This window comes from Chelonoidis abingdonii, chromosome 5 (assembly GCF_003597395.2).
Source record: "Chelonoidis abingdonii isolate Lonesome George chromosome 5, CheloAbing_2.0, whole genome shotgun sequence".
Lineage (NCBI taxonomy): Eukaryota > Metazoa > Chordata > Testudines > Testudinidae > Chelonoidis > Chelonoidis abingdonii.
Window position 1 is genome coordinate 56,077,967 of NC_133773.1, and position 27,806 is coordinate 56,105,772.

Below are 27,806 nucleotides of genomic sequence, written 5' to 3' on the forward strand. Positions count from 1 at the left end.
AACTTCCACTGAGACTGTTTTTTCCTTATTTTGCTCAGTTAGAAAAGATGGTGCTTCCTGGAAAACAAGTCTTAAGTACTTTAAAGAAAGTAGTAATGCATCCAGTATTTTCCTCACTTCACATTTACTTTACTTATTTTTCATAAATGTGTTTACTCAGCATTATTACTAAAAAGTACAATTTTGAGATAATTTAAGGTTTTGACAATCCACCTTTCACAATTACTGTTTAAGATGTTTATACCTGGATATCTGTGGAGGTTTTATCCTCCATAGCCATGTTTTATTTAAAAATTACATTTAAAAAATAGGGACAGTGGAGATGCATCAGGAAAATGAAGCTGCATATCCAAACTTCTAACTTGTATTGCTACAAATACATTGCTTGGGGTGTGGAAAATCCCCCCTGGAGGGACGCAGTTATACTGACCTAGTTCCTGGTGTCGAAAGCACTGTATTGATGGGAGAAGCCCTCTTGTCAACACAGCTGTTGCCTCTCGGGGAGGTGTAGTACCTACACTGATGGGAGAATCTCGCCCATCAGCGTAGGCAGTGTTGTCACTGAAGCGCTACAGCAATGCAGCTATGACACTGCAGCCTTGTAAGTGTAGAGAAGCCCTAAGTGATGCTTTCGTCCAATTTTCCTGATACTGTGGCATGGCTGAATTGCTTGCTTTTAAACCAGCAGTACTCAATTTACATAAAATGTGCAACAGATAAAATAAAAATAGTGCTTTCTTCTCTTCCTTCATTTGGTTAAAAAAAAAAAAAACAACTCAACTTCAGTATTCTTTGATTACAACTCTCTGAGTGTGCCCAGGTCTTTAGCAGCTACATGGCAACTTATCACATCTTAGACTACTTTTAAAAACCTACTTTATCTCCACAATTTTGTTTTGTTGTAATTATATTTTAAAGTTTAGAAAGACTGCTGAATTATATCACTCTGTTACTTGTTGTACTTCTTATGATTTTAATACTTAAAAAAAATCTATACTTGATAAATACCTAATCTGCAGGCAGTGTGTTGGAACCAGATATCCAATGTAAATAAACAAACATGTTTTGCATTAAAAATAAAATAGATAATCTTAGGGAAGGAATATCATTTCCCCCTAAAATATCTGATGTCTGACTCATACCAGTATTTGTTAGGATTTGGGAAAGTGAGTTTTATGACAAATTACACTGTAGAGTTGCTTATTTTTCTCAACTGTTTTCCAATAGAAGTTCAGCTGCATTTGATCCCTTTTATCAATGCAAGCAAAGGCACATTGTTTACAGTGTATTGTTGATTAAATAATTGAAGAGACAAAGCTTGGTTTTTTTTTCCTGTAATTTCATTGTGGCATAACCCAATTTTATATTTGTAGTTATTTTGTAGGATACAATGCATGTTACAGATTGTACAGCTGTAAAATACAATAAACATTCTTCAAACAAAAATACCCAAAGGGAAAAAAATAATAAAGAAGGGTACATTTATATAAATAGTTATTCTCTCTCGTGCTGGCTCTCTCACCTCCACACAGCCCTTTTCAGAGACTTAGTTTGGGAAAGCAGTTATTGAAGAAGCTGTCTTCCTTAGTTGTTAGTCAGTATTCTTGTTGGCTCAGTGAGGCAGTATACAGCTTTCACTAGGGCGACAAAGACTGAAATGTTAAAAATAGAATAAGCTTTAAGAATCCTAGATATTTTCAGATAACAAAGAGTGATTTATATGGGCTCATTTTGCACTTTCACAAAACATAGAGAAGCTTTTGTACTGTGATTAGCAAGGGTTCTGATGTCAGTTCTCTTGTCTAGCTTCAGGCTTTATTCTGCTGCTAAATTGTGCTTTGTACTGTAACCCAGAGAACCTTTGTATCTGCCTTATTAATGTGTAGTTTATGGAATTGCTTTTGTTTTTGAGTTTAATCTGTGCCAGTTTCAGTGAGTGACTCATTATATGACTGAAATAAACATTCACATATTCACTATGCAAAAATTCTTCAAAAAAATAGTAGCAGGTGGTAGGCTAAACTCAGTGTTTTAAGTACTTAATAGTTGGTATTTGTAGCATTAAGGGCTGAAAACAAGTTCTGTTTAGATGATTAATTTATGAAATTGGAGTAAAAGTCATATTTCACTCTTTAATGTTGAATAGGGCTTTTATTAGTGATAAGGGGTGAAACTTACTCATGTTAACACAGAACTATACAGAAGCTCCCAAGCGAGGCAAATTTTATTTGTACCAAGCTAATTTGTGTTGCATAAATCTTTAGGCAAGTATGTTGGGGTTTTTAGAGATTGCTTTTTAAAGATCTCATCAGAAGAAATAAAGACATGAGGATAATTCCAGTTTCTGAAATAGTTGCAGCTTGCAGTATGTTTTTCAGAACTAATTATCAATTAATTATCAGCCTTGGAGGCTTTCTGTATGGAAAATATCTAAGGCTCCTGTTACGCTAGTATCTAAGCTGTTGTTTTTCTGGTTTGATAGGGATGCAGAAAGCAGCACAAAATTTGTCATATTTTCAGAGCAGCATAGCACAATTCATGTTAATTCTGGAATTTTACACATTTTAATACATAGCATCTACTTAAGGTGTTCCATTTGTTTTTTTCTGTCTGTTTAATTCTTGTACTTTATTGTTTATCCCGCTCACTAACTTACGAAAGTGATCAGAAAGGTGACTTGAGAACTGACTTGAATTGTATAATTCTGCATTTTAAGGCTGAATATATATGATATGTTAATGAGCACAAAAAGTATGATTATTTGTATAGAATTGCAAGTATAAAAGTCTTTTTTTTCCAAACTCAGATGATTTTTAGTATGTGGTGGCTACTGAATATGCCACAAATTCCAGTTTAAATGTCTGGCATTTTCCCCCTCCCATATTTTCTGTATTATCTTTCCATAGTAGCTTCAGCTTGATACCAAAAAAGGCATCCATGCTTGACAATGAGTTGTTTGTGAGCACCCACTGAAAAGCTGACTATACTGGTTCTGAGCCAGAGCTATAAAGATAGAAGCACAGTTTTGATTCCCAGACCCCAGTACGTTTCCCCCCACTTTGTTTGAGGTAATAGGTTACATTTACACTTCTCAGGAACCAGCGTGAGTTGTTTTCTGCTCCACAGCTGGTTCCATAAGTCCAGTCTGAGAAAGTTTTGATCCCAGAGATTGACAGATGTATATGGATATGTAAAGGACACTACAAGTCTCCACACTTCCTTTTCACCTCTTGTTAGTGTGGTAGGCTGTCTTCCTGTCACTGTGTACTTCGTAGAAAATATGAATGGACTTTTTTATGTGATGGATTTTTATACTTGTTTAAACAACCTAAATGCAAACTTTAAACCAAATCATTTTGGCAAGGGGAAGAGAGTCTTTGGTATGGAGGAGAGTTTGCTAGAGCCATCCCATTCACTTTCTTTGAGCTCACACTTTGACTGGAAAACACAAAACAGTCCTCCAGTGACCAGTTTCTGTCCTGGGAGAGAATTGGCCTCTCAAAAATCCTTGTCTGGGGAGCCTAATTGAAACAGACACCAGACAGTACAGATGCCGCTCCCAGCAAGGGGGCCTCACAGTCCGAGTTTTCACCTGCATCAAGATGAGGAGAGCATTCGTGGCCCAGCTCCCAAGCCGGTTGCTCAGCTCCGTCTAGTCCCCATGCTCTCACTCTCCCAGTCCTGCTCGCATCTGCAGCCCCGGCCAGCTGGGGAGACAGTGGTGGGGGTGTTCAAGAGTGGGCCTGCCTCGCACTCACCCTGCTGTGGCAGCTTCTGTCTTGCAAGGCTGGGCCTGGCTCCCTGCTCTGGGCATTGTGACCTGGTGGGCGGGGTTGCAGCACTACTTAGGTTTGGGCCAGCCTACTTCCTATCACAATGAAGGGGTGGCCAGGCAAACTAGAGTGGTGCTGTGACTCCATGTGCAAGTGGCAATATCACTTGGTTGGTAGACCTCTCAAATATGTGGCCTGGGGCAAACTACCCCTTTCCCTCACTTCCCCTGTGGCCCTGGTAGGAGGAGTGCTTCTGGGGCTCATGGAGAGTGACATGGGGGAGCAGTGGTAATCAACCCACCTACACTCTTCCTGCAACCCACTGGTGGATCAGGAGCCACCATTTGGGAAACACTGTTCTAAATTAAGCTGGATGTCCGTAGCCCCAAGGCACTGATAAAGTAGTTAGGGTTGGTGTAGGAGTCACAGTGCCTGGACTCAGGAAATATATATATGAACATAATTCAATGGTTTTTTAAGTTTAAAGGAGAAAATACAATAACGTACAGTGCTGTAAAGTGTTGCCAGCTAATAAAGTAGCTCTCTTTCTGCAAGAGTAGCTATCTTAAAATACTACCATTTGATTAACCTACTTTATTCACAAGATTCAGAGAAACATGCAGGTATGAATGAGCATTATGTGTGCTATGAAAGCAAGTAACTATTGAAGATAAAACAGCATGAAATGAAGAGAACACTTTTAAGTACCTAAAAATATAGGTTGTTTCTTTTCCTTCCTGTGGCCGTATTAACTTTCTTTGGAAGCTTTTTTTTTTTTTTTTTTCCTTTTTTGTTTTCCTTAATTGGATTCGTCCTTTCCCATTTGGCAAATATCACCTTACTTTTGAAACTTATTCTCTTGAGCAAAGTCTTTAAACATAAAAGGAAATATTTTTTTAAAAAGGTCACTGCCACCAGCTTGCAGCCTGATTCTCCTCAGTTTAGGTTTTTTATATGCAATTTTTTGGAAACAATTTGAAATATTTATTGCATTGTATTCAACCTTTTTTTTACAGTGCAGTTCCAGTAGTGGAAGTTACTGATAAATAGGCATAATTGTCTTTAAAATAACATCACTCTTATATTAATGTTTCCCTTTTCCCCCCTACTTCTTAGGCATGGAAGAGGAGGTGGTTTGTGCTTCGCAGTGGCCGTCTAACAGGAGATCCGGATGTGTTGGAGTACTACAAAAATGACCATGCCAAAAAACCTATTCGTATTATTGACTTAAACTTGTGTCAACAAGTGGATGCGGGATTGACATTTAACAAAAAAGAGTTCGAAAACAGTTATATTTTTGATATCAACACTATCGACAGAGTTTTCTACTTGGTGGCAGATAGTGAGGAGGAGATGAATAAGTGGGTTCGCTGTATTTGCGACATCTGTGGGTTCAACCCTACAGAAGAAGGTAAATTTAGCATTTTTTTTCCCCCTGCACAACACTGTTATGTCACCATACAAATAAGTATTTAAAGATCAATAGCTATTTTTATAGCAAAGAGAGAAGATGTATTATATGGAGATATATGCATCAGATGTGTAGCTCTTTTACTATTTAAATGAAATAAATGGGTGTCATAAACAGATAGCTAAGGGTTAATGTCTCTTTCACCTGTAAAGGGTTAACAAACAACACCTGACCAGAGGACCAATCAGGAGACAAAATACTTTCAACCTTGGGTGGAGGGAAGTTTGGGGGTGGGTACTTTGTTCTGTGTCTGTTGTCTCTCTGGGCTTGAGGGATCACACTATCTCCAGGCGCTCTAAGTTTCTGTTCAAATAGTAAGTAGAACGGCGATTTACGGTCTTTATTGTGTTTACTTGTTTGCACATGTGGATCTGGCTGGTAATCTTTTATAGTGTAGTTGCTGGGAATATTTTGATTTGTATTGGTATGGAGGAAGGGTTTCTTCTTGTCTGTAAACTATAGGAGCCTGTAATATTACATCTTGAAGTTAGGAAAAAGTAAGAATTATCTCTTTCTTTATTAAAAGATTTCTTTGAGAAACCTTGATCTTTCCTTGTTTCCCTTGTTTTATCCCAGGGGATTGGGTTTAAACACCAGGACTGGTGGGGGAGGAGGGAAGGGGGAGAGAGAGGCTAATTTCTCTCTGTGCCAGGATTACTGTCTCTCTCAGGGAAAGGCTGGGAGGGGGGGAAGGGGAAATGGTTTATTTCTCCTGGTTTTAAGAATCCAAGGGATTTGGGTTCTTGGGGTCCCCAGGGAAGGTTGGAGAGATCAGAGTGCCCCAAAACACTATATTTTTGGGTGGTGGCAGGCTATCAGATCTAAGCTGGTAATTAAGCTTAGAGGTTTCATGCAGGTACCCAAATTTTGGACGCTAAGGTTCAGATTTGGGAAATATACGTTATGACAATGGGACAATGAGATCTGTAGGGTTTGTTTATTTTTATGACCTAGAGCAGTGGTCCCCAAGGGGCGTGCCCTCTTAAGGGGGCACGGAGGAGCGTTCGGGGGGGCATGTGGCAGGGTCTGGGCCAGCCCCCAAGGGTGCAGGGAGGGAGTGCCACCCAGCCCCACTTGGGCCGCAGCTCTGCTCCGCTCACAGCCCAGCTCTGCCCTCATTGCCTCTTAGCCCCTACGTTGGCTCTGCCTCAAGCCAAACTGAAAAACACTTCATTTGATTTTGAGCGGGTTTTTCAGTGGTTTTAAAAATAACATGGAGAAAAATTCTGAAATGAAATATTGAAGTATTTTGTTTCATAAATGCTTAAATGGACTGCTCCAACATTTCCAATTTTTTTTCTTTATACCATGCAATTAGCCGAAATCTACCAGTACTGTTTCAGTTGAGCCAAATCAGCATTTTTCAGCAAAAAAAAAAAAAATTCTTCCAGCTCTGCATGTGCTAGCCTATAGGGATGTGTATAGAGAGAGGTTTATGGAAACTATATTGATTCATTTACTCCAGACACTAATATGGAATTAGGTAGAGCACTACATCTTCAGCTTTTTAGTAAGAGGGTTTTTTTGGTTATGTGCATGTTATGTATAGGTGAAACCGCATTATATCGAACTTGCTTTGATACGCCAGAGTGCGCAGTCGTTCCCCCCCGGAGTGCTGCTTTACTACGTTACATCCGAATTCGTGTTATATCGGATCGCGTTATATTGGGGTAGAGGTGTACTTCAAATTTCATACATGGCTTTCCTAGTTTGGAATAAGGTGCTGTTGCATGTTTTATGGATATAACTTTGGCCTGCATTGCCCAAGTGCCAAAATTTAAATAGCTTGGAAAATCAGCAACTGTTCATCCACATGCATTTTCAGTATCTGATTTTTACAAGGTACGTGTCTCTGCATCCACATATTCAAATCATATACACTAGTTACATTTTTATCCCAGCTAATGTATAGATTATTTTGAGATGTTAAATAGAGGATAAATTACATCTATCTACTGTCAAACCTTCCTCTTCCTTCAGAAAATAAAAAGTATACCAATGTTACTACTTTCCTATAGGAACAAATATAAGCAAGATTTATATCCTTCCCCCAGAGGGACAGCAGCAACCTTTCCTCTGGCCTAAGGAAAACTGAAGACTGTTCCCTTCAGAGTCTGACAGCACCACTCCTCAGGTTGGCTGAAGGACTTATACTATGTGATTCGCTCCATTACCAGCCCTTGCTAGATTAAGGGTTGAGGGAAAGCTTTGCTTTTGTCTGCTCCTCTTCAAATCAACTCCCTTGACTTGAAGGGGGGCTGGGTCAGGCCAGTGGTATGTTGTGCTCCCAGTAGGCTGCCTCATCATGAGAATGTGATTGTTGTTGTTGTTGTTTTTGTATTTTAAAGATTAATTTGGGCGTGGGGGGAAATATTGCTCTGGTGGTGGGAGGGGAAGGATTATCTCAGTTGGTCACTATGTTGCTCCTATGCTATCTGGTAGCTTTACTGGAATATCTGTGGTGCTGGCAGACTATTATTTTCTTCCTTTTTTTCTCTTTGACTTGCACAGGAGTGTTTCTATGTGGTGTTCAAGCGTAGGCCTTCCAAGCAGAAATGATTTATGCACGTCGTCACCATTCATTTTGGAAAATTACAATAACTTTATTTTGTTGTTTGGACAATGAGCAGATTGATTCATGTTCCTGAATCATCAGTGTCACAAGCTGTTGAATCTGTGCAGATTTCTGAGAGCAGAGTTAAGGAAGCAGTGCAGTACAGTACAATATATTGTAGGACAATTTATTTTACAGGGATTTAGTTTTCAAGATACAATTTACATATACTTTCAGTTATTTTGGATTCCTGGTGAGTCTGGAGTTACCAAGAAATAGATATTCAAGTTGCCTAAGAACCTTAAATAATTATTCCTTGTAATTAACAGAAACAAATTGATGGGTGTTTAATGTTTATTTCTGCCCTATCTTCAGATGAAAGCAATAAAGTGCTAATTTCCAGGATCTTTTCTTTCTATAATATCTATCTAAAATGAAAATGGGAAGTGGTAATGCACAAGAGTTTATTTTAGTTACTTTTCTGTAAAACTTTATACTATATCGCTCAACACATATGTATTAAGCAGAAAAAGTACTACGTGTATTTTAACTATTAACAGTATGTTCATCAGCCTATTCAACTAAATAAATGTAGCAAGAATAAAGGAGGAGAAAGAAAATAGATGAAAAAGAACAGAAAAAGAGTATAGTATGTATCCCTTCACCCCTCATAGATCTTGGTTATTTTTTTCATAGCATTTAAATTATATTTTCCAGAAATGCTGATCATGTTTCTTCAAAGGAATCAAAGTTCTACTTCATGCACAAAGGAACTTTTTTCAAGATTCACTAACTCATTCTGTACAAAATAGAAATTTTACTTTCGTCTGTTTGCCTTTCAGTTTTGTAAAATTTGTTTTTGATTTAAATTTTCTGTAGGTTATAGGATTTACTTCATAATGTTAAGGTTCACAGATGCATTATGATTAGGTACTTCAGGTTGCTTGCAGCTAGGTGGGGACAGTCAGTCACCAGCCTGAAGGGAATGCCCTGAAGTTCCTTCCAGCTGTATCTACTTCCACAGTGGCAGGCAGGCTCAGATGTTGTGATTATTATTATCATCTATTTTTATAGTTGGTTAATACCTAAGAGCCCTAGTCATGGATCAGAACCCCATTTTGCTAGGTGCTATACAAACAGAGCAAAACTGGTCCCTTTCTCGCAGAGCTTACAATAAGACAAAAGACAACAAGGAAACAGTGAGATAGTACTAGTCAGCATGGTGGGCATGGTCTCAGCTCTCCTGTAGCCTAATTGTTATCAAGATTTTTGTAGGCATCACAGCAAAGGGAGGGATTTGAAGAAGGAGAATGAGAGAGCTTTGCAGATGTTTATGGGGAGCTCCTCCCACACAAGGGGCAGCATGGGAGAAACAACAAAAGTGTTTGCTTGAAAATTTAACCATTGAACACTGGAGGCTGGCATCTTTGGCTGATTGAAGGCAGGAGTTGACATCTTAATAGCACATAAACAATGATAGGTGTGGCTAGGTCATGAAGGACCTTGAAAGTGAAGACAAGCAGCTTACATGTGATGCAGTAGAGAATGGGGGAGCCAGTGGAGGGATGTAAAGAGAGGAGTCACCGGAACAATGCTGATGTTGTCCAGTTATAGAGAAAGGAGAAAGAGCTCTGTTTTGTCCATCTTTATTGTAAGCTGATTGCTGTATGTCCACAAGAAGTTGTTAGAGAAACTAGCTGTGATTATAATTTGAACAGAAGAAGACAGGTCTGTAGTAGAGAGATAGATCTGTGAGTCATCAGCATAGAGATGACAGTAGAATTTGTGTTGGCAGACAAGATGGACAAGCACATGTCCATGGGTCCAGATCTAATGCATCCAAGGGTGCTGAAGGAGTTAGCTGATGTGATTGGAGAGCCACTGGCCGTTATCTTTGAAAATTTGTGTTGATTGGTCCTCAAGGAATCCATTTTGAAGCACTAGGAGGAGAGGAAGGTGATCAGGAACGGTCTACATAGATCTACCAGAGGCAAGTCATGCCTGACCAACCTGATTGCCTTCTATAATGAGATAAGTGACTCTGTGGATATGGAGAAAGCAGTGGATGTGATATATCTTGACTTTAGCAAAGCTTTTGATACGGTCTCCCACAGTATTCTTGCCAGCAAGTTAAAGTAGTATGGATTGGATGAATGGACTATAAGGGGGGACAGAAAGCTGCCTAGATTGTCAGGCTCTATGGGTAGTGATCAATAGCTTGGTGTCTAGTCGGCAGTTGATATCAAGCGGAGTGCCCCAGGGGGTCGGTCCTAGGGCCAGTTTTGTTCAANGTTTTGGAGCGTGAGCTTTCGTGGGTGAATACCCACTTCGTCAGACGCAGGTAGTGGAAATTTCCAGGGGCAGGTATATATATGCTAGCAAGCAAGCTAGAGATAACGACGTTAGTTCAGTCAGGGAGGGTGAGGCCCTGTTCTAGCAGTAGAGGTGTGAAAACCAAGGGAGGAGAAACTGGTTCTGTAATGATTTTTTTTAATGTATTTATTAATGATGTGATGAATTGCACGCTCAACAAGTTCGCAGATGACACTAAACTGAGGGGAGAGGTAGATATGCTGGAGGGTAGAAATAGGGTCCAGAATGACTTAGACAAATTGGAGGATTGGGCCAAAAGAAATCTGATGAGGTTCAACAAGGACAAGTGCAGAGTCCTGCACTTAGGAAGGAAGAATCCCATGAGCCTCTACAGGCTGGGGACCGACTGTCTAAGCAGCAGTTCTGCAGAAAAGGACCTGAAGATTACAGTGGACAAGAAGCTGGATATGAGTCGACAGTGTGCCCTTATTGTCAAGAAGGCCAACGGCATGTTGGGCTGTATTAGTAGAAGCACTGCCAGGAGATAAAGGGAAGTGATTATTCCCCTCTATTCGGCACTGGTGAGACCACACCTGGAGTACTGCATCCAGTTTTGGTGCCCCCGCTACCGAAGGGATGTGGACAAATTGGAGAGAGTCCAGCGGAAGGCAACAAAAATGATTAGGGGGCTGGAGCACATGACTTACGAGGAGAGGATGAGGGTACTGAGGTTATTTAGTTTGCAGAAGAGAAGAGTGAGGAGGGATTTGATAGCAGCCTTCAACTACCTGAAGGGAGGTTCCAAAGAGAATAGAGCTAGGCTGTTCTCAGTGGTGGCAGTTGACAGAACAAGAAGCAATCATCTCAAGTTGCAGTGGGGAGGTCTAGGCTGGATGAGAGTGAGAGTTGAGGATAAAGATAAGAGAGTGGGAGAGGGTTTGAGGAGAGTGTCAAAGATAGTAAAAGAAAATGGCTAGGATTGCAGACATGGGATTCAATTAAAGTGGAAAAGTAAAGTTGCTTAGTTAGGAACATGGCAGAATTGAAGGAGGAGAGAACAGATTTATACTGGGGGAAGTCAGCTTGGTCACAGCAGTTCTGTCAGAGATGTTCAGCAGCGTAGGAGCAGGCACAGAGGAAGTAGATAGTTAGGCTGAGCCAGGCCTAGCAAGGCAGACCTGGCGATAGCAGAGAGAGGGTGTAAGGAGTCTGGGATATATGAAAGTGAAGCATCGAGACAATTGACAACCATACCATGGAAGAGAGGAGAGGGATGAGAGCCAATGAGAAGTCATTGACATTGATGGAATGGGAATCACAGAAAGGCTAGGTATAGGGCAAGAGGAAGAGAGCAGATGGGTGATGCTGAAAGAGACAAGATGATGGCCAGATGGAGAGATTGGAGAGAGTAGAGTGCAACATTTCTCATAGCCTGATTGCAGGTAATTTGGAGGAGACTGCAATGGCTAAAAATGTGTCCCAGAAATGCATTACTTAGAATCTAGTCTGAAAAATTTTATCATAGAACCACAGGATTAGAAGGGACTGCAAGTGTCATCTAGTCTAACCTGCCAAAATGCAGGCTATCAGTTGATTGGCTAACTTTTATTGCCAAATACACATCCTACTGAGCAAATATGAATTTGACATATGGAAGAATGTCTATAACTTAGCTTTCTTTTCCTCAGGAGAAATTATTTAAAAACTTTACTGATTGACTTTGTTTTCCAAACTTATTAATTGGATTTCCTCTCGTGCACTAAACTCACCTTAAATAAAAGGATTTTTTTAAATGTAAGAAAAGTTGATTTAGAAACTGTTGAGTGTCAAGTCATGGGATCTTTTGAGACATTAGCTACAGCAGTAGAAGTATCTGTCTCAGACACCTGAAACACAGTTGGATCTAGATACCTGGATTCCAGTGGGAGATGCAGCAGTAGATGGCAAACCTGCCCTATGACTGAAGCAACCTGTCTTTCGAAAGGAAAGCTGAAGCCCATTTTAGTAAAGGAAAATAAAAGTAATCCTGCATGTCTTTCCCCCTTCTATGCCCCGCTCCTTTGCTCAGGGAATCTCAAGAAGGCTCTTCTAGAACAGGGGTTCTCAAACTGGGGGTCGCGAGGTTATTACGTGCGGGGTCATGAGCTGTCAGCCTCCACCCTAAATCCCGCTTTGCCTCCAGCATTTGTAATGGTGTAAAATATACAAAAAAGTGTTTTTTAATTTACAGAGGGGGGGGTCTTACTCAGAGGCTTGCTGTGTGAAAGAGGTCACCAGTACAAAAGTTTGAGAACCACTGTTCTAGAAACTGGTCTCAGTAAAGATGTCTGCTCAATATAATGTTTAGAAAAGAAGAGTAACTGTTTATGTTGGAAGGTATTAAGAAGTGCATAGAGAATAATGTAGGAAAAGATTATTTGGCATTATAGGAGTCTGTTGTGTCCTTATCTTACAAACTGCATCCTGCTTTGGTTGTCTCCACTCAGAAAAGATTAGTAAAAACAAGCTAAATAAATAAATAAATAAATAAGAATCCAAATTCTCTCATCCAGCGGGTAGAGACAAGGAAATTAATAAGTTCATATGACATGAACTTGTGCTGTAGAGAGACACTTGCATTGTATGCTTCAGTTCTTGGCATTAAAGTTGCATTATTATTGTATTTTAATAATACTTAATACAGCAAAGCCAGTCATTCTCTATGTCCTGTTCTTAAGTCTTTTACATTATAACACCATTTTAAAGACAATAGCAATGAAAGTAACCAATTAAAATATTTATTAGAGACCAAGACTGATCTGTACATCACTTTTCCTCATTCTTAATTGTGATTTTATAACAAACAAACAGAAAACTAGGGTTGAAGGTTTTAACTGAGTAACGTCATCAATTTTCAACATTTCACTCATTTTGTGACTTCCTTTAAAACAAAACACATACACACTTAGTGCCAAACCCTATTAAACTTCTCCTTAACCTCAAATGTAACCATATTTCCCTGTGCAACTTTTCAGTTGTATTGTGTTTTTCAAATTTGTTTTTAACTTAAACGAACGATATAGGGAGGAAGGAGTCTAACTCTTAGTTATACCTTATCTTGTGTTTTGTGAGAGTGCCTGCTCTGAGGTGAGAGGAAGAGGAGAAATTTTAAACTAAAATGCTTTGCTATTTTTCCTTTTTCACTTAAATGGATAGCCAAAAATGCAGCATGAAATTATTCAGAGTTTGCATAATATGAACACCAAATTTGAGAAAAAGTAAACACTGAAAGTCAGAAATGTTAACTATAACAGGATATAAACTTGGGGGCTGTCCGTCAAAGTTATAGGTGTTTCACAGTAGATCAGACTGTCCAAAACATAAAATAAACAGACAACTGCTAAATTATTTGGAAAAAGAGGACTAAATGTAACTTGATGAGACTGAAAAAACAAAATAAGCTTTTGAAATGTACAGTTCTTCAAAATTAGTCATTAAAAGGTCAAGAATGTAAAGATTTGATTTTCTTTTATGATCCTACACTAGAGCTGGTTGAAAGGCAGAGCTTCTACTATGTGGGAAATTGGGAAAATCTGAAAAAGTTCTGTTTCAGAACCAAGTATAAATTTAGAAATTTCCCTTGGCGGAAAAATTGGAAAAATATTTGTTTGGAAATAATCCAAATGTTTAATTTCAAATATTTCTAGAGAGAATTGATCCTGGGCACCCAAGCTCTGCAGCTCCCAGCTCAGCTGTGGCTCCCAAGTTTTCTAGGCTGTCAGTTCCACGGCAAGGAGCCTAGAAGCCCTGACAGCTCCAGCTTGAACCTGGGTTCTTCAAGTTTTCAGGCTCCCAGCTCCATGGCAGGGAGCCTGGAAGTCTGGTGAAGCTCATGTGAGACTGCTCTATAGGTGTGGCCCCTGGAAGTGCAGGCTGCTTAGCAGCCTGCCAGGGGAGCTGGCAAGAAAGCAGGTAGGTTTCCAGTGGAACATTGCGTGTATTTTGTTGGAAGTTCACTGAAACCATCTCACTGGAAAATTCCTGACCATCTCTCTATTACACTCTTCACAGAAAAGTGTGTAAATGTAGGCTGTATTTCATGGATGCTGTATTTACTGTCTTGACTCATATATTGATAGTTTATGTGAAGGAGCTGAAAACCTTCAGGGGTGAATGGGTGACTCAGTTTATATTTATACAGGTTTTTTGACTGAGAGATTTATTAAAGATGATGTCCTTGATTTGAAAACAGACCTAAAAAACTAATGCAAGAGAAGAAGGAGAAATTGGTTTTGGGGTGGGATAGAGGAGCTAAAGCATCCTGTGTGTCAGAATGTGATTTATATTGTATTAGAATAATGCTGCAGAAATGATGTCCCTTATAAAACATTAGTTCTTTGAAAGATAAGTGATTTAGTGAATTGTCTTAGTACTTTGAGATTATTTGACATTCATTTTTCCTTCTGCATACCTCATTTTAGGGTGGGTGGAGAGGTGTGTGTACATATGTGCGTACGCCACCGCAAATACTTGAGTATTCTGTAGAAGTGTGTACTCTGTCTATGTAGGCTCTCATATGGCTCCATCTCCATAGTATGTGTCAGATTTGTTCAAGGTTATTACTTTAATAGATAACTTGTCTTTAAATCATTTTAATTAGAACATCTACATAGTAGTAACTGGATTGAAAGACTCATCTCTAAGAATTGTAGAGCCAGGCAATGGCTTATCTGTTGCTGATTCATGCTTACAATGGGAAAATCCCATTTTTACTTTCCAGTAGTTCTACTTGCATCCTATGAAGAATGCATTCTCATACTCTAAATCAGCACGATTGACATTTTATTAAATCAATATTTTTATAAAGGCTCTCATAACCTTTTATATTCTGCTCACATTATGCAAATACTTTACATAAGTATTACATACTTCAAAAAAGTGGTAGAAAGTTCTACTGTGCTCATTTGCAAAATACACTATATAAGATAATTTAGTTCATACATAAAAAAGGCATTCAAACCTTCTAGATTATTCTCGGCAGGCAGACATCACCAACATTGTAAATAACAAAAGGATAAGGGAAAGCTTTTCATTATTCTCGGTTGCAAAATGTCCTTTTAACCATTGTTTGATTTTCATAACTATTTTGTGTGTAACTTTGCTCTTATAGCCAGCTTTATATTGACCAGACTGACAAACACTCAACTGGGTGACACATCTGTCCACTGTTGCCAACCAGCGAAAAAATAAAAATTCCCCACCCCCACTTGTCCAGTTTAAAAAGCTGCTTGTTCTAGCTGTACTGAATACAGAAATTCTAAGTGAAATGGGATACTTGTTGTGCTCATATGTATGATAAATACATTGAATGCTTTTCCAATTCACAGTTATTTCAAAGCAGCTCTGATGTCTGAGCTATGGGAACAAACTAAAAGATTTTGAATGTTTTTTTATTAGCGTGCAGATGGACTAATCTTTCATTCAAAATGAAACAAGATCATTATTAAAGCTCATTAAAATCATAGCAAGCTGCTAGACTAAACCTTGAACATCAGGTTCCAAAGTATATTAAATGGCTAAAGAGATTTTTGAGTGTTTAAAAACATGAAATTAAAACATTAATGTTTACTTTGTCAGTACTGAAAACAATTATTAACAATACTAAAGTCACACAAGGCAAATTAGAAGTACCTTAAGATGAAGCAAAAATAATTTTCAGCCGAACTAAGACTTTTGTTTCAGAGTAACTCAATCACTGTTTAAATCATACATTGGTTTAAAATAACGATTAGGGACGCACTAGAGCATGCCACGCATCCACATCAGGATAGATTTCACAGCAGAGGTTCATAAGTTGAAGATATTAATGGTTTAGCACTCCACCCACTCCAAATACCAAGCATATATTTGGATCCAATGTGGTGTTAAATGGCCAAATAAACATTTTATGGTTGGCCCCTTTCATTCTATTCCCAAGGTATTCAGTCCATTTCTGAATTCTCTTGCCATTCCCCTGCAAGTGGGAATGAGATTACATGTGAAGGGTCCCTCAGTTCACAAAGATTTAAAGACTCCTCTTCTTCCTCCAGTCAAATAGGGTCCAGTGGTCATCTCCCAGACTTCTTACTCATGTTTTCTTCTTGGAGCTGGTCACTTTGAGCCTATTATCTGCACTGGCACTGAGAGTGCCACTGAGAGTAGCTTGGCTGCACCCACACATATGCTACTGGTATCTGCCTTCTGTCAACCCTCTAGGTTCTGCTGATTGCACATCTGTCCCTGTGTCTACTAGACACGTCCGTCTTCCCTGTAAAGTTCAGGGACATCTTACTGGATTTTCTTGTGTGTGATTACTGCACTACCTGTGTTCAAAAATATCCTAGCTCATGTTTGAGGGTTTTATATACAGCAATGGCAAAAAGGGGGGCCACAGAGTCTGTCACTTCTCTTCTCAACCACCACCTCATAAGCCTGGCTAATGAAGGAGCAACCTCTCCTCTGCACTCTGCACAGACATGTTGTCTATGTGCATTCTGAGCTGTCATGAAGGAAGGAAAAGGGAAGGCTCTGGAGCAGCTGAGCCTGCACCTTACTTTACCTTCCCCTCAATCCTCCTCTTGTCAGGACCCCAGAGATTGTTTAGACCCTGCCGGTCCACTCCGACATATCTTGGGAATGAAGAGAATTTTGCAATTGTCATGTTAATACAAACATAAGGGAATTAAGATGTTTGTTGTATTGTGAAATGTGGAAAACTAAAATCTGTTCATATAAAGTCTTTGCCGTTTCTAAACAGGAAATGATCATGTCATAGTCACTTTTTTTTTAAATTCCTTAGAAGTTGAACCTTATTCAGAATTATCATTGAACACATAATCATCATTCTGGGAACATCCCTTTAATGAAGCTGCTTAGTTTTGTGGGTTAGCCTTGTAGGTCGCTGCAAGGTTAATGGATCGGTTGCATTGTAGGGTAGTGAATTAATTAGAACAATGCTAATATTCAGATAGTGTTGGCAAGATGTGCAAATTGCACTTGCAGAGTCTTGTCGTTTAACAATACGTAAGTTAAGGATGGTCCAATAATTTAAGGAAATGAAACAGTTTAATTTAAAAACAGAATAAAAGGGTTAAAGGTTTATTGCTATCTGATGCGGCTAGCATTTTTCAGACTACCAGACAAAATGGTGTGTGTGTGTGTGTGTTTCTGGAGAAACCAAGGAATTAAATTTGTCAAGAAAAGACCATTCACAAATGGAAGGTAGAAAAGAATTATAAAGAGGAGAGATGGGTAAACCTGGGTCTACCGTTGCCTCACAATAATAAGAGGTGTAACAGGTCAGGATTGGATAGCAATAGAAAGACTTCTTTGGGAATATAGCACATCTCACAAAATCTTGTAGGCAACAGTGAATGTTCCATATCAGCAAAGCCTTTTTGGTGGTTTTGTTCATTTTTTTCTGTTTCTTTTCAGTTTTGCCTAGTTTTCTAGTATCAAATACCAAAGTGACTGGGATCAAGGAAAAATGCATTGAACACAATATAAAATGTGGAATCATGCAGCCATAACAGAATTTTAACCTACGAGTGCGTGATTGTTGTTTTAAAGCAACAGATTTGTCTGCTTAATTGTTTCATGGTACCATTCAGCATCTTTATTTTGCTTGTGACGAGAAAAGTGGGTGAAAAATCATGTTACAAGACAAAACCTCTAGTTTCCAAGGGACAGTCAGGCGACTGATGACATCTGGAAAAATCTGAAGAATAACAGGGGTTCCAAGGCATTTTTGAATGGCCTAGAATGAAGTAGATCCTCTTCCATGCACCAGATTTGTACATCAAATCAGACACAATGATCTTCCATATACAGTTTTGTTTAGAAATATTTTTCTAATATCCTACAGACCTGTTTTGAGTGAGTCAGAAATGATTGTGATGCTGAAATTGGCTTAAATCTACATACTGTCTTCTTAAAATTAATGTTGTTTACCTTCCAGTGACATCATGTAGTTTAAAGAGCACAATAAACTATGAAAAGAGCGATTAACATCTATGTGCTTTTATGTCATAGATGCTGTGAAGCCACTTGGCAGTTCTTTACAGGCATCTGCTGAATTACCGTTAGCAGTCAACACTTCACCACCATCTGTACAAGCAGAATCATCCCTACCTCCTCCATATCAACTAATTAACATCCCACCTCTGGAGTCCTCATCTAGCCAAGAAGATCCTCAGGATTACCTATTGCTAATAAATTGTCAAAGCAAGAAGCCTGAACCTACAAGGTAAATGGGTGTTTTCATTTTTTTGCAGTAGTCGTTTCATTTATGTAGACCAAAGATGGTTATTCCTGCAGAGCATTTTGGTATATTACATAATTGCTTGAAGTCATTCAGCAGTCAAATGCACCAGTCTTGATTCTTTACTCCTGGGGTTCTCAAACTGGGGGTTGGGACCCCTCGGGGTCGCGAGGTCATTACATGGGGGGGTCGCAAGCCGTCAGCCTCCACTTCAAACCCCACTTACCTCCAGCATTTATAATGGTGTGAAATATATTAAAAAGTGTGTTTAATGTATTGAGGGGTCTCACTCAGAGGCTTGGGGACGTGAAAGGGATTGCCAGTAAAAAAGTTTGAGACTCACTGCTTTACCCCGTCACTTCTGCTCTTCTCCCTGTGTTTTGTGCTTGAATTTCTTGTTTTGATAATATGAAATGATAGCATCAGAGCAAGCATTTTTGTTTTGTTGTTGTTTTTTCTAAATTATTTAAAATATTTGCTGATAAAATGTACCAAACTAATAGTCCCAAAGACCAAATATTTCTGTATATCTCGGGAATTAGGTGCAACTTGGATAGCAAAGATGGATCCTTCTTCTCACCACTCTCCATTGTGTCTCATGCCAGCTCTAAGATGGAGAGGTGGCCTTTTTAGTACCTTGTACTTCAACCATGACTACTATCAAGGAAGCCAAATTACTAACAGTTACAGTGGTGGCTCGGTGATAGGGATAAAAATCAACTCAGACCTGTACTGAGATCACCAAGTCATTTAACACAGGCTGCCAAGCAGCCCTTAAATGATAAGTTTTTGGATATTATTGACCTGGATCAAATTCAAACAAAAGATCTTGTGATGAGAGAATTTATCTTGAACCATCCAGTCTCTGCATCCTGAGTTTTCTGAACTGTTAGTGTGTTTTGAATAATATAGAAAAATTAGTATGATCTAATTATGTCCATTTTAATATTAAATAGATTTACCCACCCTGTTGTCTGTCCTAAAGAGTAGAAAACTAGAATATATCAAAAAACCTGAGTAGCTCTGCTAACTGATGTACCCAAGTAACCGCTGCTTCTCATTCTAAATGGAAACGTAATGCCCCCTGTACAGGAGGATGTAATATGTAATGGTAAATATCCAGGAATTATTGCTTTGTTTCTCAGAATGGTCCTTGGAAAACTTTAGAAACCTCTCAAGCAGAGCTGCTTTGCTGTAACAATTTAAAATAATGGTCCTTTGTGTATTTCTAGAGAAGCTTATTTTTTGATTGCAAAAGGGCATATTTAAAGGCTAAGCAGAGGCTTATGAAAGTGTTTTTCCTGAGTCTTCCACACATTCACTTAGAGCAATACCTTGTCAACGACGTGACTGTCTGCCAGGTTTCCATATTGCTGTGCCATGCATTCTGGAGCACCGCAGAGTAAGGTAGAACGGTCCTGGGACCAGAGGAGTATTTCTTGGTCTTCTTGTTGCTGACTGCAACCAACTCTCAAAATATCTCATTTAGGGCAGGCAAATAAGTTTGCTCTTCTGCAATCCATGGAAGATGAAGGTGGTGGGCAGGCCCCCCACATCCAAAACAGTGCTTGGAGTGGAGGGTGCCCACTGGCTAACTCCTAAAATATTAAAGGGAGGAATGTCCACAGTGTCTTGCAACCTGAGGGGAAGGAATCTGTGTAAAATATGGAGCAGTGGTAGTTGCTCTATATTGAAGGTTCAAACTTGTTCTGTATTATAAGTGTTAGACATTCCACTACTAACTTCCTCATTCCCCCCTCAAAGCCTCAATCTTTCTGAAATATGTCACATTTCGAGAGTAAAGATTTTCTGAACAGTTTGATTTTAAAAAATAGTTTTAAAGGTAATGTTTTGAATATTTAGCTGTAGTTTACTTTCTAAATATGATTCTAATCCTTTTTTGGCTCATTGTCTCGCCAGAATGGCTTGGCCTAAAACTCTAGATTGGTTTTTTGGTGGTGACAAGAAGTCTTCCTCAGCATTTCAAGGGGTCTAGTTGTGGTAGGGGCAGGTAAAGAGTTGTGTAAGTGCTATGAAAAGCACTTTTTAGAAATATAAATTGGGCATCTTCTGACTCCAGCTGCTCAACGGAGCCAGAATTGAAAGCATGGTTTGAGGTGGGAGACTGGGAAGAAATGTGGAGGAATAAGGAGTCTGAGAGGGACCATAGAGAATGGTAGAAGATTGAAAGATGTGGCCAGTGAATTTTGTTTATTATTAGTTTATTGTGTGATGTTATGTCATATATAATCGTTGTATGCTAAATAGAGTTAAGTGGTAGGATTATAGAAGTATAAGATTGATCAGTAATTAGAAGGGAAAATTTTGTCAGAATGTGAGGGTGGACTGTGTATGAATAGACTGCATGTCACCATGATTCCCTGATGGGGGAAGGTCTGGATGAGACAGGAGGAGAGAGATATAGATGGGGGGCAGGATGAAAGTTGGACAGGGAGCGGGGAAGATGAAAGAAAAAGGTGCTCAGGGAGCTGTGGTTCATTATGTAGCGGGTTATGGAATGTGTTGAACATATGGTGTTTTAAGTTGAGTATTTGAAGACCTTGTTATTTGGTGAGGCAGTAACACCACTAATAGTTCAGGTTGAGGTGAGTTTGCTGTTTAACATTTAACTGTTTGTCCTTATTTTATAAACTAAGGACATAGTGTTACTGCAAAATAATGTTATATTGGAGTTTTAGCCCCAACTCAGCAAGTTAGTGAAGCAATTGCCTAACATTAGGCATATATATTTTGCTGAAATGGGGACATTGCAAATTGGAAATAGACCCCCTTAATAAGGAGCTAGAACAGCTGTAGGTTGCCCACCACTGAACTAGAATTTCACAATACCTTTGCAGCATGTTATGTATTTATACAGATTATAAGGGGTCATATTTACACGGGGGGGGGGGTGGAGGAGAAACTTGTATGAGCGCACAGGAACAATGGTGAGTGAAGAAGGAGTATATGGCATGACGGAAGTGACTACTTTCTTTTACTGTTAGTTTCTAGACTTCCATACCATTTTGAGGTTTTTGGTTTTTTTTAAAGTAGAATAATTAATCTCTGGATTTTATAATACAGGTTCTAGGTGTTGGTAGACTCCACTGATGAATCCTTTTGGCTTTTGGTATTTCTTAGCAAAGTTTTTTAATCATATTTTTAAAAAATAAAACATAGTAGTTATAATACTGTAGGCAGATGTTATAATATTAGAAAAAAGTTACAAATTAAAATAATTTTCATAAATTTTTAGTTTGGGAGTTTGTTTACTTTTTAGTTCATCCTTCAGCAGTGACCAATGTTCATCAAAAAATGAGGAGAAAATGTCTTTCTTTAACATGTTTCTTTTTAGAACATCTAGGAATCAGTGCATTCCTGTACATTTGGGGGAGGGGAACTAAGGTTAAATAGAGAATATTTCTAGGTTATTTCTTTTTTGGAATTTTCAAGTTTCTTAGTATTTGCATTTTCAGTACCAACATACGTATATTTTATTTATAGATACTTTAAAAATGTTGTACAATTACTGGAGTTAGGGGCATGTTAGAAATAATAATAGTTGTATTAATAATCATAATATTTATTCTGTAGTACAGTTTTATGCCCCAATGACTTTGGACCACCCTTAAAGTTCTAATAGTTAGTAAAAAAATGTAATTACATTTGACTGCAGTGTTAAATAAGATTGAGAGTTCATCTTTGATCTTACAAGAAAAATTGCATCCACAGAGTCTGTATGAAATCTTTAAATTTCTGGCTGGTTGGCAGAGATACATACAAAAATAACAGCTGTTATCTTGCTGATCTTACTCCATTTTTTCCTGTTTATAAACCAGCCCAGGGTCATCCTTTATCTCTGAAGAAGGGAAAGAATATCTGCTACTGGAGGATTTTGAAAGTAAAAAGATTCCACTGCAGTGAGTGTATAATTGTTGTTTTTTAGTCTGTGTGAGAAATCAAGCACAGAGCCATAACCTGCTTGAAAATTTCATATTTGAAACATGTCCTGCATGGTCTGCTGTGAGTTTTAATATAAGAAACAACTATAACCCAACTTCAGTTGATCAAGATAGGGCTATGACAGCACCTATCAAGGCTGAACTCACATTTCTACCATGCATGCTTCTCACACTGCTCTTTTACCATTTCTGAGTGCTGATACACAATAGCTGCTTTGCTTCTATACCTTCTCTGGAGTAGTCTCTCTGCCCTGTTGTATTGATTCTCACAGAGGGAAAGCGATTGCTAGAGGATAAGTGACCAAACTACTTACAGTGTATTAGAAAGTGGGGAGTTCAATCCTCAGTCTGCTTCAAAACTGAATATTTTTGTAAAATTATTTGTGTTCCTAATCCTCTGTCAGCAGCTAGTTTTGGGAAGAGGAACCAAGAGCCTGTTAAAGGGACAAAAATGTTTCTCTGCCTAGTTCAAAGCCTGGTCAGGGACATGCATACTCCTCCAACTCCCAACTACATAGCTATATGGAGAGTGGGAGCCAGTTTGAGTATGGTCCTATGTTCTGTCACCACCTCTGTGCACCCAGGTCAGGACTTGAAGGATGTGCAGGACTCTTTTCATGGTACCATGGAAAGAGAGGCTGTCTTAGTGTGGAAAAGGAATGGGTAGATACTATGTTGCCAGTGTTTGGGCCTGGTAAAGCAGTGGTGTAAGGATAACGTGTAGTAGAACCATGATGCTAGGAGTTGGTGGGTCAGTGCTACTCTGGTAACAGATGTGGCTAATTTTTTTCCTTTTGCTACATTAAGTCAGTCTTTATTTTAAACAAATAGGAGTGCAGAGATGCTCTAAGTGCATCAGCATATAATACTGATTAACAATCAGAGCCAGAAAAGTTATTCATGACCTGCTATGGAAGTGTATGGAAAAGTTATTCTAAATTATACAATGTAATTGTTCTGCACCCTTCACTAAACATCCTGCTTCTAGGGTCAGTCTGGAAAAATAATAGTGTTAATTCTCTTCTCAGGCTCTACTCAAAACCTGAGGTCTCCCAGTCTGAGATGCCATTTGTAGTACATTGTGTAGATTTTCATAATTATACCAATTCTTCCATGCCTGTTTTGATCAGCAGTGAAAGTTGTTATTGACATTTTAATGATCATTTATGCTTCAGAGATTGTCACAGTCAGATGAAAAGTGGCAATTTACTCCTCTCTTGGCACTGTTGTTTCAGCCTGTCTTCAAACTCAGACACACACAGATCAATTTTGCCAGTTCACATTTTGAAGGTTATAGTCACATCCATAAGGACTAGAGCAGAGGTCCGCCAGGGCATCCATGTGCGCCTGCCTGCTGGCCACTGGACAAGCAACTGCCGAAATGCCAGCGAGAAGTGGCAATGTCAAGAAGCGCTACTGCCGAAATCCCACCGAATTTCGGCGGCATTTCGGCAGCAACGCCTTTTGACGTTGCCTCTTCACAGTGGCATTTTGGCGGCTGCTTGTCTGATGGCCACGGTCCTTGGCGGCTAGTCGTCTGGCACCCACTCCACGGAAAAGGTTGGGGACCACTGGACTAGAGACTCAGTTTTTAAAGAACAGTTTTTGAAAATGCTTAGATTCTAAAGCACAAGTTGCATTCACTAGGGAAAAGGGAAAGATGGCTATGCTGCCTCAAGTAGTCCAAATTTGATCCCTCTCCTGTTTCCTTCTGTTTAGCTTTCATGAATGCACATGGACAAGAAAGAGTAAGGAAAAGCATTGTTACTTTTAGAAGTAATTAAAGTTTAATATGGTAGCATTACTAGATAGCATATTATTAAGAGGTATCTAGGTTAGCATGAACTGTACTCTACCAGAGTGGCATCCATGTACTGTTATTGCACTACTAATTTTCAATGATGGTTTTAGCTGACTGTTTCCTGCATGTTGTGCATTTATAGAATTAAATAAAATGCAACACAGCCTCATTAGGAGGTCTCTCAAAGGCCCATGTAAAAGGCTCTTTAGCGCTTAGAATTGGTAAGTAAGATTTTAAAGATATTTGTAATACTTTTTGTGTTCAATATTTTAAAGCCCACTTGGGTTTCTGAGCATAGGTAAATGGAGAATATGTAATGGATGACAAGGATAGTAATAACTGCATAATCCATGAATGGAAGAGTGAAAATAAAGTGTGCTGTATTGCTTGCCACATGAATTTCTATTCTGTTGTCATATCATTCTATGCTGTGTGTTTTTTGCCTTAATTTGTATTTTATTTTTATAACTTTTTTTTAATTAATTGAAGTTTTTGAAAGTGTGTGTGCACGTGCACTGAGACTAATAATCTTCGATACTGTAGTTTGACTACTGTTTCTACAGGATAGAAAAATATGACTTTGAGACCTTTTATTTGTCACTGGTATGGTATATAAAATTAAGTCATCTTTATTCAGTCAAAACTCGCATTGCTTTTGCTGGGAGTTCTGGTTGAATAAGCACTAGAGAATCAGGTTGTATATTTGTAAGTGTGTAACTTTTCTTATTATGGCTCCTAGTATCCAAGACATTACATGTTGTTTTTATCTTCAGTCAAAAATTTACTCCAATAATTTTATAAACTGCCCTGTAATCAGTTACATGACTGGAGTAATAGGGGTAATAGCTGTACTTATTACAATGACATACTCAAATTGTGCCACACAGGCAACAATAGATTCCAGTGGTACTGAAATTAGAAAATAGTGTGGTGTATTCGATACCAATATTTGGGCATTGTGGGTAAATGCTAAGTTTAAAGGTAACTACTCTACTTACCTATTAGTATTTTCGTTCATTTTGACTTTTGTGTTAAACTAACTGTCAGGATTATCACTGAATTTTTGTGCCACAAACAATGTGATGATGGAATTCTACACAAGAGGGGAGAGCGAGAGCAAGTGCAGCTATGGCTTTTTTTGGTATTGTAGGTAACAGTTCATTGTTAGGTGTTGTCTTCATAAGAGATGTAATTTCCAAAGAAGCCATTTAAAACCCACTGTTTGGATAAAAAAAAAAAAAAAATATCAACAATGCTGTCTTGTCCCTGGTCAAGACCAGAATACAGGTTTGTTCCCCATGTCCTGTAACTTTTTTCTTCAGACTAACTGCTTCAGCTATTCTGGCTTGATTTTCTGTTTTACTGTATTCATTGTCTTCTATATGCTTGAAAAAAAAGATGTATATGTCTTTAGGTATCTACTTAAAGCTATTGCAAGTTACAAGGCTTTATTTTTTTTAATTGTATTTCCTTCATATTTGTTAGAGGAAGCAAGTTACCATAAGCCCAGAATTTTAGTGCTATGTCTGGACTGTTAACATTGCCATTAATGAGCTCTTCATATAGTGTGCAACATGTTTTTTTCAAAATACCCAGCCAAACAAGAAGCCTTCCAAACCAGTCTGAGACTTGATTCAAAGTCACATATTTGTGAAAACCCCAGCTGCCTAGCTGATACGATGAATATATCCACATGTGTGTGTGCGCGTGTGCGCGTGTACATGTATAATTACTTTAGATCTTTATTTTAAATATTTTAGTTTAATTTTTTTAGAATTAAGAAAATGAATGACTTTTAGTTGCTTACGTTTTAAATGTTCTGTTGTTCTTTGCAGTTGTTGTAATGTGTTTCTTTATACATCAACATTTCAATCTTATTTTGTTTAGACTGCATGCTGACTCGGCAAAGTCCATCTCTTCTGAAACAGACTGCAATGATAATGTACCCTCCCATAAAAATTCTGCTCCATCATTGAGCAAGCATGCAGTGAACGGCTTTTTTCAGCAACAAAGTACCTATGACTCTCCGCCACCTCGAGCAGCATCAGTATCCATAGACTGCAGCCTTTATAACCTGCCTAGGAGTTATTCACAGGATGTTTTACCAAAGGCAATATCTCCATCTGGGACTGATGCAGAAGGAGAGCAGCATGTTTTCAATACCCCTTCTGCTACTTCTTCATTAGATACACAAATGAGGCATTTCTCCATTAGTTATGATATTCCCCCAACACCTGGAGGTACTTATCAGATTCCACGAACTTTTCCAGAAGGAACTTCAAAGCTAGAAACTATTCCAGATATTCCTCCACCTCGGCCACCAAAACCACATCATGCTTCAGATCGATCTCCCGTGGAAACCTGTTGCATTACTCGCACTGCCTCAGACACTGACAGTAGTTATTGCATCCCTACAGCAGGATTGCCACCATCACGCAGTAATACCATTTCCACTGTAGATTTGAATATATTTCGTAAAGGTCAGTAGTTGGTGTCTCAACCTTGCTGTTTCAATCATTTTGTGCAATAGGCTGAGCTCTTTAAAGGAATGGAGCTAAGGGAATTATGCCCCCAATTTCTACTGAAAAGAGGGTAACTAAGTCTCTTGGAATGCTTTGAAAATCTCAGCCAAAATGAAAACCATAAAAAGGCTTTATCAAGCTTTCTAGAGTGCCCCTTTTAAACATCAGTAATTTTAAATTAATTTTTAAATTTTCTTTAAATGTATTACATAGAAACTTACTTCTAGTGACCTCATCCAAAATATAGACATTGTATTTTAAATTTTGATGTTCCAAGTCTCAAGAATTTATTAAGATTGTCTAGCGCAGCCTTCAAATATACTATTGCCCAAATTATTTGCAGACAACATACTTCATATTTCTGTACATTTTATATTATAATCCTGTGTGGTAGTGCTAGTCCTGTGATAAATCGTATTTATCATGAACCTTCATTACTTCACCTGCGTGGTGCACTGTAACAATGTTCCCTCAGATTTTTTACATCTGTGTGCGGAATGAATTTTGTTATGTGCACCAGCATGGAGGTGATATTGATGGGGGTGAGGCCAAGGGGTTCGGAGTGTGGAAGGGGGCTTAGGGCTGGGGCAAAGGGTTGAGATGTGGGGAGCGGTGATGGCTCTGGAGTGGGGTCAAGGATGAGGGGGTTGAGGTGCAAGAGGGGGCTCAGGGCTGTGGCAGAGGGTTGGGGTTGGGATGAGGGCTCTGGCTGGGGGTGATAGCTCTTGGGTGGGGTTGAGGATGAGGGGGTTGAGGTGCAGGAGGGGGCTTGGCTGGGGCAGAGGGTTAGGGTTAGGGGGATGAGGGCTCTCACTGGGGGTGAGGGCTCGGGTGGGGCTGGGGATGAGGGGTTCAAGGTGTGGGTGGGAGGATCAGGGTTGTGGCAGAGGATTGGGATGTGGGGAGCTGGGGGGTGAGGGCTCTGGGGTGGGGCAGGGGATGAGGAATTTGGGATGTATGCTGTCTCGAGGCTGCAGTGGGGAGAGAGGACTGTCCCCAGCCCTCTCTCGCTGTGGCAGCTTTGGGGCTGGGGCTGGGGAGAGGCACCTCTCCCCACCTGCGCAGAATTTGGTAGCCTGCTGCACGGCCGCGCAGTTTAGAGGCAAGTTAGCACTCTAATCCACTTTTGCCA

The 27,806-nt window shown here is 39.2% G+C and overlaps 1 protein-coding gene across 6 annotated transcripts in view; it reads left to right on the forward strand.

Moving 5' to 3' along the window:
* Positions 1-27,806, forward strand: part of GAB1 (GRB2 associated binding protein 1) — a 131,622-nt gene that overhangs the window by 77,613 nt on the left and 26,203 nt on the right. For 4 of the 6 annotated variants that reach the window (XM_032788383.2, XM_032788380.2, XM_032788382.2 and 1 more), the window contains exons 2-5: positions 4,890-5,184; positions 18,161-18,374; positions 22,229-22,309; positions 26,040-26,632. In XM_032788383.2, coding sequence (XP_032644274.1) covers positions 4,890-5,184; positions 18,161-18,374; positions 22,229-22,309; positions 26,040-26,632 — 1,183 coding nt within the window. The remainder of the gene's footprint in view (positions 1-4,889; positions 5,185-18,160; positions 18,375-22,228; positions 22,310-26,039; positions 26,633-27,806) is intronic. The other 2 variants (XM_032788381.2, XM_032788385.2) reach the window with 1 other exon arrangement.